At 38.9% G+C, this 19,249-nt stretch overlaps 1 protein-coding gene across 1 annotated transcript; it reads right to left on the reverse strand.

Moving 5' to 3' along the window:
- Positions 1-12,390: 12,390 nt before the first annotated feature.
- Positions 12,391-17,960, reverse strand: LOC111694742 (uncharacterized). The gene is made up of 6 exons (XM_023463744.1): positions 17,847-17,960; positions 16,404-16,479; positions 16,082-16,209; positions 15,657-15,677; positions 15,494-15,594; positions 12,391-12,551 (listed from the first exon to the last, which is right to left on the reverse strand). Exons 1-6 carry the CDS (start codon positions 17,862-17,864, stop codon positions 12,446-12,448), a joined length of 450 nt encoding a protein of 149 aa, XP_023319512.1. The 5' UTR covers positions 17,865-17,960; the 3' UTR covers positions 12,391-12,445.
- Positions 17,961-19,249: the final 1,289 nt, after the last annotated feature.

The following is a 19,249-nucleotide window of genomic DNA, read 5'->3' on the forward strand; positions in this document are numbered from 1 at the left end:
TCAGGAACTCCCGCGGCACATGGGCCTATGAGAACCTACACCTTTGTTATATAAATTGTCTCACTTTGAGCTGATTGTATACAGTACTCGTTCATATTGTTCTATAGACTTTGAGAACGAATGTTAAACCCCAAAACTCGAGGCTTATGATATCAAGAAACCTTATGCAAATATGAATAAATTGCTACCTTGAACCCATCTTTGCGTCGCTAGAACGGAACTTGAACGCTGCAAAATACTCATCCGATCGTCTACATATCTTCTGTAAGATCCAGCAATCAGGGTTCGTTCTAAATGATAAAAGAAATACAAATACGTGCGGGTTTATCTTTGAAATAAAATAAATATTATCAAATAAATACGGTCATGTACTAGTAAAAAATCACAATAAAATCTCCAAGCTGAGCTTCGCCTCGTCTATCGCCCCCTTTTACGTACTCAGAATCCTTATCGGTCCGAAGACTATTCCATTTACAAAAAAGCCTTGGTTACCTCAAATTGCGTCACAATACTTCTAAACCTTGACGAAAACTGACTCGTCTCCGTGCATCTAACACATCCTTCTGAAAATGCGTTCTTTAAACCAAAGTAACGTGAAACATATAAAAAAATATCGAACTTTTAACCACCGCGGCTTGTCTTGAACTCGTGGGTTTTTTAGCGCTCTCCCGGCAAAAAAAGGAAACTCATTCTAACCCATCCGGTATTGCGCATATTTTTGGTCGTCGTTACACTGGAGGCAATCAATCAATCCTTTTACTATCTTTTTATAAGGATTCCCTATAACTAAACCTTAGATACGTCATTTCTGTATAACGCACACTCTTAAGGCCCCAGCTTGTCCTTTTACTAAATTCATTCCATCATATTTAACCTTTTTAATATCGTACAGCTTAAATTTAGACCCGGATACGGTTGCATCCGTCTATTCATTACTCTTTAAACCCGGAGAAATTTCTACACCATCTATGAGATTCACACTTCTGCAGGCTCATTTCTCCGTAAATACCTGGTTCACCTTTACTCCGAGTCTTACATAAGTAGGCAAGTTTTCATATCTCTCTCCGGAGAAGTTTTATAAATTCTAAATTGACTCTTTTACACAATTTTTTGGAGAGAGTACTCAGAACTCATACCTCACAAAACACTCCGCAGCGGCAAAACTGTTCTGAGTATGAACTCCTATTAGAAATAAAACTAAATACACAAATAAATATCTTTATTTTTGGCTCAGAGTTATATGCCCATTATCCATGGGCGCAATTTATACATCTAAATTAGATTGAGCATAACTGTATATATTTACTTTACTTTCCTCCGCCGATTTTAATTATCTCAACATATATACAGCTCTATTATGGCGGAGGAAACAACAATACGGACTAGATGACATTATATAAAACTTAAATTGGTGGGATGATAGCAAACTCGTCATCCTCACCAACCCTTACTCCAGCTCCTCATTGAACTGGGTTTCAAGAACCACATCAGCCTCCTGTGTATCACCTCTCATTATGGCCTCAAATTCCTCATCAGACTCCGTCCTCTTCTTACCCGCATACTCATAATTCTCCAGGGTGACCAGGCCTCTCAGTAACTCCTCTGACAGACCCCCTGAGAATCTCTTCTTCTTTCCTTTCTTCTTTCTGGCACTGACAGTCAGGATTCTCTTGCATTTTGGAGCAGACTCATCCGCACCATCAAACGCGTTCTCCATATCAGTGTTCAACTCTGATCTCTCGGATTCCGACGTGTCTCCGGGCTGGGATGGTTTATAGCTCCCCAACCTCTTCTTTACTGAACCCAGTTTCCTTCTCTTTGCCGAGCTCTCCTCCTCTATTTCTGCGAGTCTCCTCAGCTCCCTCTTCCTTTTCCTTCTCAGTTTCCACTCCGGGAGCTGCGGCAGGTTTTCTCTCCACCTTGATCTCTCTATCTTATCTCCGGACTCCTCAACCTTTCTCAGGTACTCCGCCCTCTTAGTGTAGGCTTCCAATTCAGCTCTGGATTTCTCCACCATGGCCTCAGCTCTCAATCTCTGCCTTTCAATTATCCCTTCCTGGTTTTCCTCTATGAACTGGATCTTGATTGTCTCCTGGTTCACTATTCTCCAGAAAATCAACCTAATCCCATCATATAGGGGCCTATAGTAGGTTTGATAATCCCTATCTCTTGCAATCCTCTGGAGGAAATTAACAATCTGGTTTGGGTGCATCCTGCACCACTCCCACAAGACAAACTTCTGCATTCTCCCATTCTGGATGCAGAACTTCATGATCTGTGCACATTTCTCCTTCTCCGGGTTCAACTCTATCATTGGAGCTTCCAATGACTCAGGCCGACATAACTCGAAACCTTGAGACTCCGGGATCTCCTCCGTCCAAATCACCCTCTTTAAAATGGCCCTAGAGATCCCAAACCTAGCGTACTCCCTAAACTCTTGAGATATTACTGGGAGAACTAGGTTGAACCTCCATACAAAGTTGATCCGCCTTAATACCTCCATCTGCTTGATGAACTTGATCCTCGCCTGCAGTGTGAATCTACACCCTCCTGAGGTTATAGTTGGCCAATTCCCCACCAGTTTTGACCAAATCTTTATTCGGTTAGGAGGATGATCTGAGAGGATGCTCCCGTCAACCATCCTGAACCGTAGTGATTTGATCAAACCTTTCCTGGAACCTGCTTCCCTCATTTTCTCCGGGCATACCTCAATCCCTTCTAGACTGGATTTCAGCCAATCCATAAAGAACAAGGTGAATTTCAACTGTCCTGAGTTGAGATACTTGCAACATATATCTGGATCCAGGAAAGTATCAGCTAGTAAGATCCCGGCCAGGATACTATAGCACATATATCCGAACCTGATATCTCCCAGTCCATAGACTTGTAATGCCTCCGGTATTTCTCTCCAGCTCCATCCCCACTTGTCATCTCCTGTGCTGCATGTCTTGTTCAGTATAGTCCCACAGACTTGTACTCCCAGGGCTGTCATGTTGGTGGCCTGGAATTCATACCCTGCAAGAACTGCTAGTGATCCTAACTCTATCGATCCTTTCATCTCTATATTCCCTCCAGATATCAAAGAGAAGAAGAACTCTATGTCCACCACGTCTCTGGATACTCCTACTCCTACTGCTACCGGTATCTCTTCGAGAAAGTCCAGCAGTTGGTCCTGGACCTCTATTCTCTTGATCAAGTACTCTCCATCTTTGTCCATGTCAAGGTTTACACTGATGATCAGACAAAACCTGAACCCGTCTCCTAACATGATCTTCGCCGGTAAGGGTATAAATCTATCATCTTCTATCACATCCTGAGATCCTCTCGGCTCCTTGTCCCTCGATCTTCTCTGGTTTCCTGAGATTTCTATTTTCCCTGCCATCCTGTACATATCGTAGAGAGTAACCGAAACCTGCTCATTATCTAGGCTTACAATCTGGGTAGGGGATTTCTCCTGGGAGTCCAACCATTTTTCCCAGAACCACTCTATGGTCTCCTTAATCCTCTCAGGTGAAGTTTTCTCTACTACAATCACCCTCACCTCGACCTCCTCCAACATCTTCATGGACAAACCCCTTGCGCGTTCAAACAGGTTTACCTCCTCGCGAGTAGGGTACTTCCATGCGTCCATTTTCTCCTGATAGACAGCTAGATACTCCAAGAGGGGGGCACCCTCAGGGAGAAACACTGGCCTCGGCCCAACCTAGGGATCCTGTAAACCGTTTACCATTATCTTCTTGAGGTATTTAACCATACACGCCTCGTCCTTCTTCCTCCCCATTACAGGTTTGTATCCTACAAAGGGGGATATCAGGTTCTCCTTGTTGAACGCCAACTTGGAGCCCCACGACACAACCTGAGGCTGTCTGACTAGTAGGTCGCTGCTTCCCTGTGGAGCTGCTGACCTTGCTAGCTTGACCCTTTCTTCCACTATTTTCCTCATCTCTTCCGCTCTCATCTCCTTGATCTTGTCTCCACACTTTGGTCTAAAATAGTATAATTTATAAACTGTACAATACATTATTTCTAATTTTTGGTTAGTTTTAGTACATTTAGTACTAAACTTAACCTGTATCCCTGGTCTGGGTATTCCCAGACCCTGGATAAAATGTGGGGTTGCGGTATATTGACTACTCATGATTAAATAAAGTTGAGAAATGATCCTTTGTATTAATAAATAACTGATCAGCAGAAAACAAAATACTAACGTCCCTTGGGTTTCTTGATATCTGAGCCAAGGTTGATTTTCCTTGAATTGATACCTTTGATACATATTCAATGATAACTTTCCTATTTTGAGCTTTTATAACTCTTCCTAGTTTCCATGTTGTGCTCTCTTTGGAGTAACCTGAGTCATTGAAGACGAACATCACAATATCTTCTTCCTTTGGTTGTACTCCTGACTTGTCCCATTTGTCTGGTTTAACCATCAGCTCATGAATATTTTCTATGAACATTGTGTACCATGTGTGGTATACCTCTCGGTTCCTCTCCAGCATTCTCGCTAGGTGAGGAGTTCTGTCTATGACCAACCCTGCACCTTCTAAACTCCTATTGTTGTTACGTCCTAACTTCAACCTGTTTGCTGTTATTATCTCATACCCTAAGTTTGAGGCCGTTGATGTACTCCCTTTAGCTAGAGGCATGTCATCTAATGTTGATGCTATCTTTGCAAATACACTTACCCACTGCAGAGCTGTCATTGGGTTAGATGATTTTACCCCTAATCTCTCTAGTGATTCTCTTAATGATCTTATCTTTCTTTCTATCCTTCCTCTCTCTTCATGGGCCTTTGCATTAGAAACGTACACTTTGATCCCATGGGAATCATAGACTCTAGCATCTACATCCCTTACTTTAAATGTAACTCCTTCTAAGGCCTTTAACTGTGAACCGTTATCTATGTACAGTTCACTCGGTACTCCATGTCTACTTGCATGCCTTTCAACTGCCTGAACAATGTCACCTGTTTCTACACCTTCTAGTGCTAATATGTTTGTTGCACCCGTCAACAGGCAACAGAACACTAACTCATAGATCTTTACTCTGGCTCTAGACTTATTGTACGCTTTTCCTGCAAACCCGTACGCTATATCTATCATTGAACAGTAAAATGGTGGGGCTATTGTTGTCCTTGCAACCGGGTGTGAGTCCATTCTCAACTCTACTGTAGATCTTTCTAGCTTCCTACAAGTTATACACTGTGCTTTACCCTTCCTTTTTAGCTCTCTTAATCCTCCAATCACAAATACCTCTTTGAATACCTCTTTAACTGTCCTTTCTACTCCTATGTGAGGGGTTGACCGACAATGTATAAATATAATTAGTGAATATAACACTGGTGAGTCCTTCTGTACCACTGGTAAGAACGGTTTTAACACATGAGCATCTATAAACGGTACCATATCCAAATCCTTGAACTTAAATGGGTTCTCCTTGCTTATTCTGCTCTCATAGTATAATATCCCTTGATCCCACTTAAACTTCTCTAACTGTTTCTTACTTAACAACTTTTGTAACCTTTTTGCCTCAGCCCTATACAATATGTCCTTAGACTCCTGATGGTTGTTCCTTGGGTCTGGTCTCCTTGAAGGTTTGCAGATCTCACATCCTTGTACTGAGTATTTATGACCAGTTCTATGTTTCAGAATTGATCTAAATTTTAACACAATATTCAGTATCCTGAGGGTTTTCTGCCATCCAAATTTAATTGGATCTATCATTATCTCCTCCCAACCCTTCCCGGCCGCAGCAAGAAAAAATGAAGGATCATTTGTGGAAAAATTGATTTCAATTACTTGTAACTCAGGTAAGAAAGGTTCAGAAAAACACTCAGTTTGGATTTCATCTTGGGATTTTTTATCAATGGATAGCATATCATAAGAAATCAAAGGCATATCCTTAAAATCTAATTTCATCCATGGTTCACCCTCCTGCCAGGGTGAACCTATGGAAACCTGCTTAACTTTGAGATCATGTTTCTTAGTTAACAGATCTGCAATATTACTAGTCCCTTCAATATGAAATAAAGGAATACTATCCTGCTCAGTAGTCCACTGGATCATTCTTCTTATGGATTCCACCCTTGCAAATATGAACGCTCTCAGCTTCTTCGAGGTATTATGGCACCATGATAATGCAATTGTGGAGTCTGTTACATACAGGATCTCATGGATTTTATCTCCTAGAGCTTTCTTTACCAGGAATCCCAACTCCGTTGCTAACAGGATTGCTGATAGCTCATTCCGTGGGATTGTGTACTTCATCAACTTGGATTTTGCTGCTACCAGTTTACACGTCCATTCTCCATTCTTTAGTTTTCTTCCCGCGTAGACTGCTGCACCGCCTGCATGTTCAGCTGCATCAGCCATTACAATTAACCTAATGCTGGAGTCGGACTCATCATCTGTAGGTATTCCTCCCCTCCGGGCCGATAATAACTTATAATCCACAAACTCTCTTAATTTTTCTTTCCAAACCCCTTGCAATTTCTCTGGTAGTGGGGAATCCCATTCAAACCCATTTAATTCAGTGGCCATTAATTTCAGGTTTAATTTAATTGGTTCCCATAACCCCACAGGATCAAATATTTCGGCTATTTTTGAAACCACCTGTCTCCTGGATAGTTGGATTGGTTGAAGTAAGATTTCTGCATCCTGATGTGTTGAAATTGGGAACTCGTTCGGTTTCTTGGCTCCTCTTACTCTTTTGTTCAGGTTTAACTCTGCTAAACCTAGTTTCAACACGTCCTTTCTGGTTTCCCATTTGTAACCTAACATCTTTGTAGAGGTTCCGTCTGTCGTTGCCTGGGGATCCGGGTCTTCTCCACTCCTGACAACATATTTTAAACTAAACCCCCCTCTCTTTAATATTTGTTGTACCTGGTTAATCTGGACATCTCTATCCTCGACTGAACCAGCTCCTGACGGGATATCATCTACGTAACGGTTATTCAGGATGCAATCACTTCCCTCTGGATACTGCTCTGCTGCCATTTTAGCCAGTGAATCCAATGCATGGCCAGCCTGAGATCCTGTCGGAGTTACTCCGTACCATGCTCTTACCATTACCCATTTCTCCGGGGCTATATTGGAGTCTAGGGAATCATGGTAGAGAAATAATGAGAACGGAAGGGCTGAAGGTTCTAACCTCAGTTGGTTGTATAACTTGGAGATGTCTGAAACCCACGCATATCTTTGGCTTAGGCATCTCACTAATATTACAAAAATATTCCCCATCTTATTCTCACCTTTGGCTAAAGTTTGATTTAAACCTGTCATGGATGGGTCCACCACCATCCTCATCGGCGTACTGATTGAACCCTCGTTCTCCACTATGTTCCAAGGATAATAATGGGTGAATTCTGCTTGATCAATCAAACCTTGAACCTCATTGCTCATCTCCGAGAGCCTCATCATGAAACCTTTCTTCACCAGGTCTTCATGAACCTTTCTCATCCCTTCTTTCATCCTATCAGGTTTCCTACACTGGGCTTTGTACACACTGATAGCCTGCCTGTAGTTGTTGTTGCCTCCATGCTTTTTCTTTAACACAGGTACAGGATCCAACATAAAGGGAAGTTTGACATGAACCTTGGCTTCCTCGTAGTTGATCATCACACTTTTTTCAATTACCTCTTGCTCCCTACTCTCCTGTAGTGAGATAGCTGTGGTTCGCGGGGATCTCCTGAACTGGATGCATGCTGAGCAGGTGGAGCATCTAAAAGAGATCAATCCTGCCGGGTCGTCTTGGTTGATTAACTCCCTCATCCGAGCTATTGGTACCTGGTCCCCTCTTATCCTGCAAACATGTGCTTCTAGGCCTGTTAACTCTGCTTGAGATGGGATTAATTCACGGTTCAACTCTGGTTCTGCTCCTAGTTGAGTGTAATCTGCTCGGCTCAGGGGTGTTGGATAGATACAGGTTCCTGTCTGCCTATCTACTACTATGGAGTAAGGGATTGATGTACCGATTAACCTCTCCTCCATTCTGCGGTTGATATGAAACAGCATGGGATACTTCTTCCTGTAGACCCCTATTGCCTCTTGTAAAGGACGCATGTGGGCCAGCAAATATGATCCTTGATCCGAATATGTCTTTAAAAGGGCTTTTATACACCCCTACCCCTGACTTTAAAGTTTTTATCAGAACTGGAACCAAGTTCGTGTTCTTGATACCTATTAACAAGCTGACCTTCCCCCCCCCCACATATTTAGGTAGTGGAAGGTTCCCTTCCTCTTGACTCGCAGTCCTTTTATACTCATCAATAATATCAAGTAGATCATATTTCCTGAATTCTGAGGTTACGTTCTCTATCCCGATACACTTGAGTTCATGGAACTTGTTCTCCTCATCCGGACCCAGTCCAAACTTGTAACTCCCATACTCTGAACATACTGAACCTCCTCCCACTACTGTAATCCTGGTTGGTTGGGAAGTGTACTTCTCTAGGTTTTCTGTCTCTGCAACCTCTCCGCTTATTAAGTGAGAGTTTGCCCCTGAGTCAAAAAATGTTAAAACCTGGGATTGACCTATTTGTAGAGTTTGCATCAAGTAATGGGCGTATTGTTCAATCTCAAGTTTAATAAAATCTTGTTCCGGATAAACCCTTGTTCCTGAGTTTGTATCTATGCACGGTACCTGAACATTCAAGGGTTTATCCGTTGCCAAGCTTTCAGGTGAATATACAGTATTACTCTGGGCTGTGGCATGAACTTGCCATGCAAAATTGGCCGAAACCTTTAGGTTAGATTCATTTATATCTGCGGGCATTTGACCTAAATATTTATCCAAAGTTTTCTTTATATCTGAATACTTTGCCCTGACCTCTGCATGTTTGCGTTTTCTACACATTAAGATACTAAATGGCGCCCATCCCTGTGATGAGGCATATTCAACACAACCTTGACAAGTTATTAACTCATTTATATTCTTGTAAAATTTACACTTCCTCTCATTACACATTGCCTTTGGTCTAAGACATGCATAACAAATCCTCCTAACCTTGGTGTTCTCCCATCTGTCTGCTGGGCTCATTGATAACCATTCCTTGCACTCTGCCATCTCATGGTTGTGGTTCACCAAGGGGCACGGAAATCTCATACCAGGGGGGTACCATGGAGCAGGGGGGGTGTATGCCGCAGCATGAATTCCCGTCATCGCTTCTTCATCCGAGGCTCCTTCCTTCTCAGCTCTAGATATGAATACAGCCTTGGGTTTAGGTTTAGATCTACTCTCTATTCCTCTAAAGGCTGATACTATGTTCCTCTCCGTTTCACAGTATTCTTTGAACAGGGAGTAGGTGGCACAACCTTGAGGGTTATCCCAGTCCAAGCTTCTCTCCGTCATCTTTCTCCGCAGCTGATCCTGGTCTATACCTGGTAATAAATCAATCAATCCTGCAACCGTATTCCTGCAATACATGACTGCATTTAACTCTTCAATTTTAATATCGGGAATCTTGGCTAATTTATCAAACCTTGCAATAGCAGTGCAAATATTTGCAAAATAAGTATACCTTTCCCCTTTGTCTGCTGCTGTACTAGGTATACTATTGGAGGGTTTTGTTTGAGCCTTTAACCCTGCGGAAATATCTCCTATAATTCTGTCAGCTCTCCCATAAGTTTTGATTAACCATTCCCTTAACCTTGAAAAATTATCTGAGAATTCTGCAGTTCTTGATTTAATTTCTTCAGATAAATGTTGACTTAATAAAGAAGCCCTTTGTTTAGATGTACCCCACCCTAGCATTGCCATGTCAGCCTCATCAATAAACTCAAAAACAGTTTTCTCAGCGTTATTATTAAACACAATTAACCTTGAGATATCCCCCCTTGAATCGCTAATTGCATGGGCTTCAGATCTGGCATATATACTTTCAACATTCATTACCCAATCATCAGCTGAGTCTAAGATCCCCTGTACTTCTCTGCAAAACTCCTGGTCTGCGTCTGAGTATTTGATATATCTAACAAGATCATCCCCGCATGTTTTGACATACTTGTTGACCTTACTCGTATCTTCCTTGTTACATTTTTTAATCAGTCCTACATCTGAACTCATGGTGATCATGGTTGCACTTAACTGTCTTATCTGCCTTACTGATCTTTCAATATTGTACTTAATTACCTCACACTCTCTTGATGCCTGCGTTGGGTCTGGGGTAGAGGTGTGGGCGGAGTGGGATACATTAGCAGAAAGAGGGTTCCTACTTATTTGCTCGACCCTCACTTCTACAACTAACTCTCTGAGGTTTTCTACTGTTCTTTCTTCAATCGTATTCTGGTCCTTTAATTCATTTAACTCTTGTCTGATCTCCATTAATCCAACCTCGGAGCAATACCTCTCAATAGTTGTCTTAATTCTATTCTGGAGTAAGGGGGTGAGGTCTGTACCCTGAGCTGAAAGACTCTCTACACTCATGTTGGAGACCCTCTCCTTAATAGGAGCTAACTTCCTTCCTATGTATGCCTTCACATTTGAATCAATTAAGTGTACCTTCTGTTCTAAATTACTCACTCTGCTCTGTGTACTATTCTGAGTTTCCTGTATCTTGGAGACTGCAGACTCTACCTGGTTTACCTGAGTTGAAATCCTCGTTAGGGTAGCCTGGATAGCATTATACTTCGTTTCCAAGCTAGATAGTTGGGATGAGTGGTCGCCTAACTGATCAGCATTTTCTCTTCCTAACCTAGTTACCTGGGCTAACTCTTCTCTCTGGTCTGTCTCTCCCGAGGTGGTTCCTAACGTCACCCCTACTGTCCTAATCGACTCTATTATCTGGTCGACTACATCGTCACGTTGCTCTAGATCTTCACCTCCCTCCGCTGCTCTTCTTGATGCATTGAATGAACGGATGATTTTTTCAACCGATGCTGTCATGCTGGGTGGTTGTGTTGTTCGCCGGATTCTACTTGGGCGGGGCTCTCCGGGGGTTGGATGTTGGTTGTGAGAGGTTCTGCTCCCACTGGAGGGGGTGTTTTTTCCTTTTCTGGTTCTACCTGCGGTATCTGGGTGTCGATTACAGTAGTAACTACATCTCCGGTTACCTGGTCCTCCCTAAAGACCTCATCTGTGATGTGACTAAAGATTTGGGTTGAAGTACCTGTTGCTGTTGAAGTGTGTCTCTGTGCCCTTCTCTCAGCTAACTTCTTAAGGTTGTCCATCCTCGTTCCTAACCCTTCTATTTGTCTTATCACCTTCATGTCAGCTCCCCTTATTAACGCTTCCTTCGCTAACACCTTTTTTCTCGCCATTAGTTGGTCATAATTTTTGATCGATACTTCTAACCCTACTCTGTGTCCTTCGTCACCTTGCTGCTCAACCCATGCCCAGCTTTCTACGTCTAACTTTAAGTACTCTACCCGTTGTAACGTTCTCTCTAACTTCTCTGCTTTCTTATCAGATTTTCTAGCTTGTAACCTAGTACCTAACCCATGGCCTATAGGGGACTCAATAATATTTTCCCTTAAATATGCCAGATCTGGATTTGAAATAGATCGTTCAAGGTTAAGTTCCGACATTAAACCTGGGGAGGTGGGTGATGTTGGTGATGAAGGTCCTGAAGCACTACTCGACCTTCTCCGCTCTGATCCAGATATCGATCTTCGGTGCTCTCCTCGTTCTTCACCCTCCATCCTGTATCCTAATTATTTCGTGGTGGGCTAATCAGAAGAAAGGGACTAAAAATTACATCTTCCCTGGTAATATTAACCTTTCCATAAGATGTAATTTTGTCGGATTTATAACTGAGGTCAAAGGCGGGCTACCAGAATCTCTGCACTCTTCAGTCAGAAGATTTAAGCGGGAGCAATTCTCATTCGTTTATAGTGGGCCAACCAATTAAAACAACCTGCTCTGGTTAGGCGGGTCCAAACTACATAGTAAATTGTGATTTTTTTATTTGTATTATCTCGTGCTTTGTAGTTGAATAAAAATATGAATGAAAATATGAAATATGAACCTAATCGTGTAAACCTTTTTTATTTTTAAATTAGAAAATTTGATCTATCATGAATTTTTGTGTTTCTTGAAAGGGACTGTATGCTTAATTCAGGGGACAGTAGTTCAAAAACTAACAAATTGAAAGACTGGGTTTTTGTGATCCAGGCCCATATCCAGAGTAAAAGTGGATAGTAAAAACTATAACCAACATTTTATTAAACATGACGAGGACAACAATTCCCAATTTTAAACTTTTATTGTAGATCAAAATTTTAACAGGAGTTCTTTTTACATTAAAGCTCTTGACCGTTTTCAAGACAATGTTAGGTTTTCCATTTTCGAACATATCCTGAATTTGAAACATTGTCGCGTTTTCGAGACAAAACCCACTTTCCCGTTTTTGAGTATAATCCGCAATTCAAAACAAAACTTTCATACCTGTTAAACCCCAAAACTCGAGGCTTATGATATCAAGAAACCGTATTCAAATATGAATAAATTGCTACCTTGAACTCATCTTTGCGTCGCTAGAACGGAACTTGAATGCTGCAAGATACTCGTCCGATCCTCTACATATCTTCTGTAAGATACAGCAATCAGCGTTCGTTCTAAATAATAAAAGAAATATAAATACGTGCGGCTTTATCTTTAAAATAAAAGGTTATCAAAATATATAAATGCGGTCATCTACTAGTACTTAAAATCACAATAAAAAATCTCCAAGCCGAGCTTTGCTTCATCTATCGCCCCTTCTTACTTGCTCAGATTCCTTATCGGTCCGAAGACTATTCCGTTTATAAAAAGCCTTGGTTACCTCAAATTGCGTCACAATACTTCTAAACCTTGACGAAAACCGACTCGTCTCCGTGCATCTAACACATCCTTCTGAAAGCGCAAACACTTTAAACCGAATGTAACTTGAGGAAATAATAAATATCGAACTTTTAACCACCGCGCCTTGTATTGAACTCAGGGGGCGTTTCACAGTTCTCCCGGTAAAATGAAACTCATTCTAATCCATCCGGTATTGCGCATAATTTTAGTCGTCGTTACACTGGAGACAATCAATCAATCTACTTAATACCTTTTCATAAGGAATCCCTAAACCTAAACCTTAGATACGTCATTTCTGTATAACACATATTCTTAAGGCTCCGGCTTGCCCTTTTTATCTCAAACTAAATTCATTCCCTCATAGTTAACTCTTTCAATACCGTACAGCTTAGATTCAGACCCGGATAAGCTTGAACGTTTCTGTCATACTCATTCATTTACTCTTTAATCCCGGAGAATTTTTCTATCCTATATATGAGATTCAAATTTCTTCAGGTTCATTTCTCCGCAAATACCTGGTTTCGTACTTTTACTCCGGGTCTTACAAAAGTACGGCAACTTCTCATTCCTCTCTCTGGAGAAGTCTATAAACTCTACATAAATCCTATACTCAATTCTTGGAGAGCATACTCAGAACTTATACCTCACAAAACAATACCTTACAAAATAAATCAGTGAAAACAAAAATTATCTTATGAAGACTAAATTAACTTCTGAATTATTTCTAGAATATAAGTTTCCACATTTTATAATGTTAAATTAGAAAATATGGATGATTTATTTTCAAGCATTTTAAACAAACACTTTCCCGCATTTCTAGTTAAATCTATATTGTAAAAACAAGCGATATTAATATTTTGATTTCTAAATGCTGTAATGATTTTTTAATCATAAAAGAACAATTTGTTTTTATTTTCTAATTTGTTTATATTTTATCTTATCAAAAAATCTTGTTTTGTTTCATAAGAGCGTAAATACTTGAAAATTGACATTGATAAGAATTCCGGTAATTGTCCCAAAACCAGGATATGTTCTGAAAACGCGAAATGAGATGAAATCCGGTAATTGTTTCAAAATAGGGATATGTTCGAATATCAAACTAATTCTCGCACCTTATTATTAGTTTAAAATTAACATTTATTGTTTCAATATATAGTTTTAGCCATTTTTTTAAAATATATTGTGTAATTTTGTTCTACTCGTCTTGGATTTAAAGATCTATACTCTTGAAAAAGATAACTTTGCATATTTGGCCCATTTCTAACACTCAGTGTTAGAAATGAGCCAAGTGATAGGTTTGGAATTAATATCCCCTTTTATTTTAAGTTACCCTCACACTCAGTGTTAGAAATGAGCCAAGTGATAGGTTTGGAATTAATATCCCCTTTTATTTTAAGTGACCCTATATTAAAAAGAAGTACATGCCCTATTAACCAAGGTACCCTTGAAACCTTTTGTAGAGATATTACAATAGAAATTAAACAGTTTTTAAAAGTTTAAACATGATATCTAATTCATATTTGATCAGACAAAACTTTTAAGGGTGCCGTTTTTGAATTGGACATGTCCCTATTTTTAGTGAAATTTAATTTGAAATTACGTTTACAGAATAAAGACCCTTTAAAAAAGAAATTATTAATTAGGCTCAACTTGACAAGATCATTAAGATCTTTAAAACAAATTATATTCTACTAGCTAAAGGGCCCGGCGTTGCCCGTGAAAAAAAATTAGAAAAAAATTCTTTAGCCTATTACACTCCCCGGCTACCCATGAGTGTCCACAAACAATTTCAGTCCAATCGGTCCAGCCGTTTGGTCGGCTAAACGCTACATATATTTATATATATATATACACGAATGTCTTGTTTTATTATATAGATTTTCGAATTGTTTAAAGTGTGTAGAAGTTAAAATCTTTAAAGTTGGTAATTTTTCTGTAAATCATTTTCTGTGTTTTTATTTTTTATCTCTTTCATTTTAAACTCAGGAGAGCACTCTGTGTGATTAGAAACACTTGAATAAATAAAAAGTAGGAATATTTATATCAACAACAGAATTCATCGGTTAAAGGGACTGTAGCGCAATTTTAAATGCGTGCCCCACTCTTAATAATTTGTTTTCCGGAAGTATGTCAGTAAACAAACTGTTTAAAAACCGTGTTTTGATTAAAATATTTGAATGATTATTGAATACTGTTGGCTGAAGAGATCATGCAGTAATAATTTTGTGACGTTATTGAATACGATTTATTTGCATCCTTTATCACACAAAAGTTGGCTCCGGGTACCTTTAAGAATCGGAAAAGATGAACTTTTTTTGTGGAGGTTTATTTGAAATTACATCTACATTCCCTTTTAAGGTTTACTTTTTATTAATATAATTTGGATTTTATAGTTTACTAGCTCGACGAAAAAAATGTTAAAGTTTACTTGCCCGTCGAAAAAAAATAAAAAAAATTTTTTTTTGAACATTTTTTAAAATTCTTTAGCCTATAACACCCCCTGCAACCCCTGAGTGTCCACAGAAACTTTAGTCCAATCGGTTCAGTCGTTTGGCAGGCTATCCGCAACATATATATATACGAATGTCTTGTTTTATTATATAGATTAATGCAAATAACAGAGATTTTTTTGAAATTCTCACACTATGGCCATAAATCCCTATTTCCCCTTTTTTATCGATACAATTTCATTTTAATAATTCTACAAATTCTGAACCTTTGTATGTTGTCTGGAAAAAGTTTAATTTTGGGCAAATTACAGGATATCTCTGTAATCTCTCTAGTACACTCAACAGATTTTACACGACGCAAAGCATCCTAAATAAAAATATTTTTTTTTGAAAATTGAAAATTTTCAAATTTTGGAGATCTATTAATACCTGAGCATCAGGGTTCAAGTCCTGAAAAATAACAGAATTAAAAAATTTTGTTTTTAGAATTTATTTGGAAAGTTTTAATAATCTATAGTTTGAACGTTTTTGATATTAAAAGTATTTATTAGAAAGAATTTAGTTTTTGGCGCAAATGCAAAAGACTATTTTTCATTAGATAATCTCTAAATTAAGAGATTATTCTTTACATGAACTAGACAGAAGGGGAAGGTTCAAATCTATGCGACATTGCTAGCAGGACTTTGTGACCTCGTAGCTTCTTAGGTTTTGGTTGTACGCATAAGTATGAGAAGAACAAACTAACTTATTCGATCACTTATTAGAAACTCAAAACATTATAGTTCGTCACAATAGTTCTTCAATCAGACGAATTATATAATTTACTTTAGTTTAACGTGTGGTAAAATGTTTACCGTAACATTACAAGATGGAGTCCATGAATCCTTCTCAAGGTCTGGGTTGACTCGAGACTTTTGACCGAACCTGACCATTAGCTCAGCCAAACTATTTCTTGATCCTTTACCCTCATTCACCCGAAAATCTGAGAAAAAAATTTAATTTGACGTTTTTAAGGAGTTTCAGCTTTAGAAAATGATAAGATCGACACATAACATAAACCCTATATGGATATAATTTGTTAATTTCAAGGAATTGTTTTTTGTCACTGGCACTTTAGTTTTTATTCGAAACCACTGAAACGTCTGTTGACAATCCATTTAGAATTAACATAATTACCATTTGATAGTTTGAGTAGAGTTTCTTGCTCCAGGTTTTGAACCATCACAAGAACTATTCCAAACCAGAGCAAAACCTGAATTAAAATTAAATGTTTATCTATTTTTTGCTCAATGCAGATAGCGCTTAAATAAAACGGTTTAATGGTCGTCGTTCTTCTTTCTTTTAATTGAACTGAGGAACAAGTCTGTTTTGATGAAAAAGGATGATGTTACATGTGATATAAAGTGGATGTTACATGTGATATAAAGTTGTTGTTACAAGTGATATAAAGATATAAAGTGGATATTACAAGTGATATAAAGTTGTTGTTACAAGTGATATAAAGATATAAAGTGGATGTTACAAGTGATATAAAGTTGTTTTTACAAGTGATATAAAGTGGTTGTTTCAAGTGATATAAAGATATAAAGTGGTTGTTACAAGTGATATAAAGTGGTTGTTTCAAGTGATATAAAGTGGTGGTTTCAAGTGATATAAAGTGGTTGTTTCAAGTGATATAAAGTGGATGTTACAAGTGATATAAAGTGGTTGTATCCATAAGTTGTTACAAAGGATAAAAATCGAGATGTTGTTACACGGTATATAAAGTGGTTGTATCGTAATGTTTAATAGTTGGATATAAAGCGGTTATATCCATATGTTAATCACAAAGTAAAGCAGTTGTATTGAAATGTTGTTAAAATTGATATTTATTAAATGATTATATCCGAATATCGTTATAAAACATATTTTAATCACAAAGAATATAAAGGGGTTTTAGCCTTATGTTGTAAGTAAGGATATAAAGCGGTGTTATCCATTTAATTTCACAAAGGATACGGTTGTATTGGGATCAGAATGTTGTTAAAGAAGGATAAGAGGCGGTCATATCGGGATATTGTCAATATTGATATAAAGTAGTTTGGATGCTGTCACATGGAATATAAAGAGGATGTATCAGGATGTTGTTACAAGGGATATAAAGGTATTGTATCGGGATGTTGTTACAAGGGATATACAGGTATTGTATCGGGATGTTGTTTCAAGGAATATAAAGGTATTGTATCAGGATGTTGTTACAAGGAATATAAAGGTATTGTATCGGGATGTTGTTACAAGGAATATAAAGGTATTGTATCAGGATGTTGTTACAAGGGATATAAAGGTATTGTATCGGGATGTTGTTACGAGGAATATAAAGTGGATGCATTTTTGTTTCGAGGGATATAAAGTGGTTGAATCAGGATGCTGTTACAGAGGATATAAAGTGGTTGAATCAGGATGCTGTTACAGAGGATATAAAGTGGTCGAATCAGGATGTTGTTACAGGGGATACAAAGTGGTTTTATCAGGAAGTTGTTACAGGGGATATAAAGTGGTTGAATCAGGATGCTGTTACAGAGGATATAAAGTGGTTGAATCAGGATGTTGTTACTGGGGATATAAATATAAAAATCTAACCTCTACTATAGAACACATCCTCGAGAACTGAGGTTTAACACATGCAGGAACTAATACACATATTTGATAGCAAATAATTGATTTATTACAATTCTATAACATTCGAAGAACCATACATTTATAAGTAACTTTTATACAATTGCATTAAAAAATTAGTTTTTAATCTTGTTAAGAATTACACATATTATTTAGTTTATTTGCTTATAAATACTATTTAGTTTCTGTAAAAATTGATTTTGTTTGTGGCGTTCACAATATTGGTCAACATGACGCCAAGATCTAATTTATATGGTGCAGTGCGAGAATTGAAGTGAGGGGACTAAAAGGGATGTGAATGGAAGGAGAGGGATGGGAATGGAAGGAGAGGGATTTCGAAAGGAAGGAGAGGGATGTGAATGGAAAGAGAGGGATGGGAATGGAATGTAAGGGATGGGAATGGAAGGTAAGGGATGGGAATGGAAGGAGAGGGATGGGAATGGAAGGAGAGGGATGGGAACGGAAGGAGAGGGATGGGAATGGAAGGTAAGGGTTGGGAATGGAAGGTAAGGGATGGGAAGAGGGATTTCGAATGGAAGGAGAGGGATGGGAATGGAAGGTAAGGGATGGGAATGGAAGAGATGTAAATTGAAGCGTATATGAATGAAAGGGGTGGGAATGGAAAGGTTAGGAATGTAAGGGATGGTAAAGGAAAGGGATGGGAAGGAGGAACGGAAGGGATGGGAGGAATGGTAGAGAGAAACAGAAATGGAGGGAGGATTTGATGGATAGGAATGGTAGGGATGGAAATGGAAGGGTTGAGAATGGACGTGATAGGAATGAATGGGAATGAAGGATGAGAATGAGAGAGATGGGAAATGAAGGGATGGGAAATGAAGGGATGGGAAATGAAGGGATGGGAAATGAAGGGATGGGAAATGAAGGGATGGGAAATGAAGGGATGGGAATGGAAGGGATGGGAAAGAAAAGGGATGTGAATGNGATGGGAAATGAAGGGATGGGAAATGAAGGGATGGGAAATGAAGGGATGGGAAATGAAGGGATGGGAAATGAAGGGATGGGAATGGAAGGATTGGGAATGGAAGGGATGGGAAAGAAAAGGGATGTGAATGGAAGAGGTAGGAATTGGATGGGAGGTAGAAGCAGGAGGGATGGGAGGTAGGGTTGAAGCACCTTTTAAAAAAAGTCGCCTTTCTCTTAATAATCAATTAAATAAAATTAATTAAAGCCCTGTATCCGTTGTGTATTGTATTTATCGCAGAACCCATTATAAACCCAAAAAAATACATTCTGACACTACAATTACACAGTTACACAGTTACACAGTTACACCTTACATATTACACAGTTACACAGTTACACCTTACACAGTTACTCAGTTACACCTACGGATACGAAAAAGTATA

Source organism: Eurytemora carolleeae, unplaced genomic scaffold (genome assembly GCF_000591075.1).
Source record: "Eurytemora carolleeae unplaced genomic scaffold, Eaff_2.0 scaffold22, whole genome shotgun sequence".
NCBI classification, from domain to species: domain Eukaryota; kingdom Metazoa; phylum Arthropoda; class Copepoda; order Calanoida; family Temoridae; genus Eurytemora; species Eurytemora carolleeae.

Excerpts from the sequence above, each read along its gene's own strand:
- LOC111694742 (XM_023463744.1), bottom strand. Across the intron at positions 16,210-16,403 it reads TCTACTCAAACTATCAAATG|ATTTTCGGGTGAATGAGGGT; the intron begins GTAATTATGTTA and ends TTTTTTTCTCAG. Across the intron at positions 15,678-16,081 it reads CTCCATCTTGTAATGTTACG|GACTTGAACCCTGATGCTCA; the intron begins GTAAACATTTTA and ends GTTATTTTTCAG.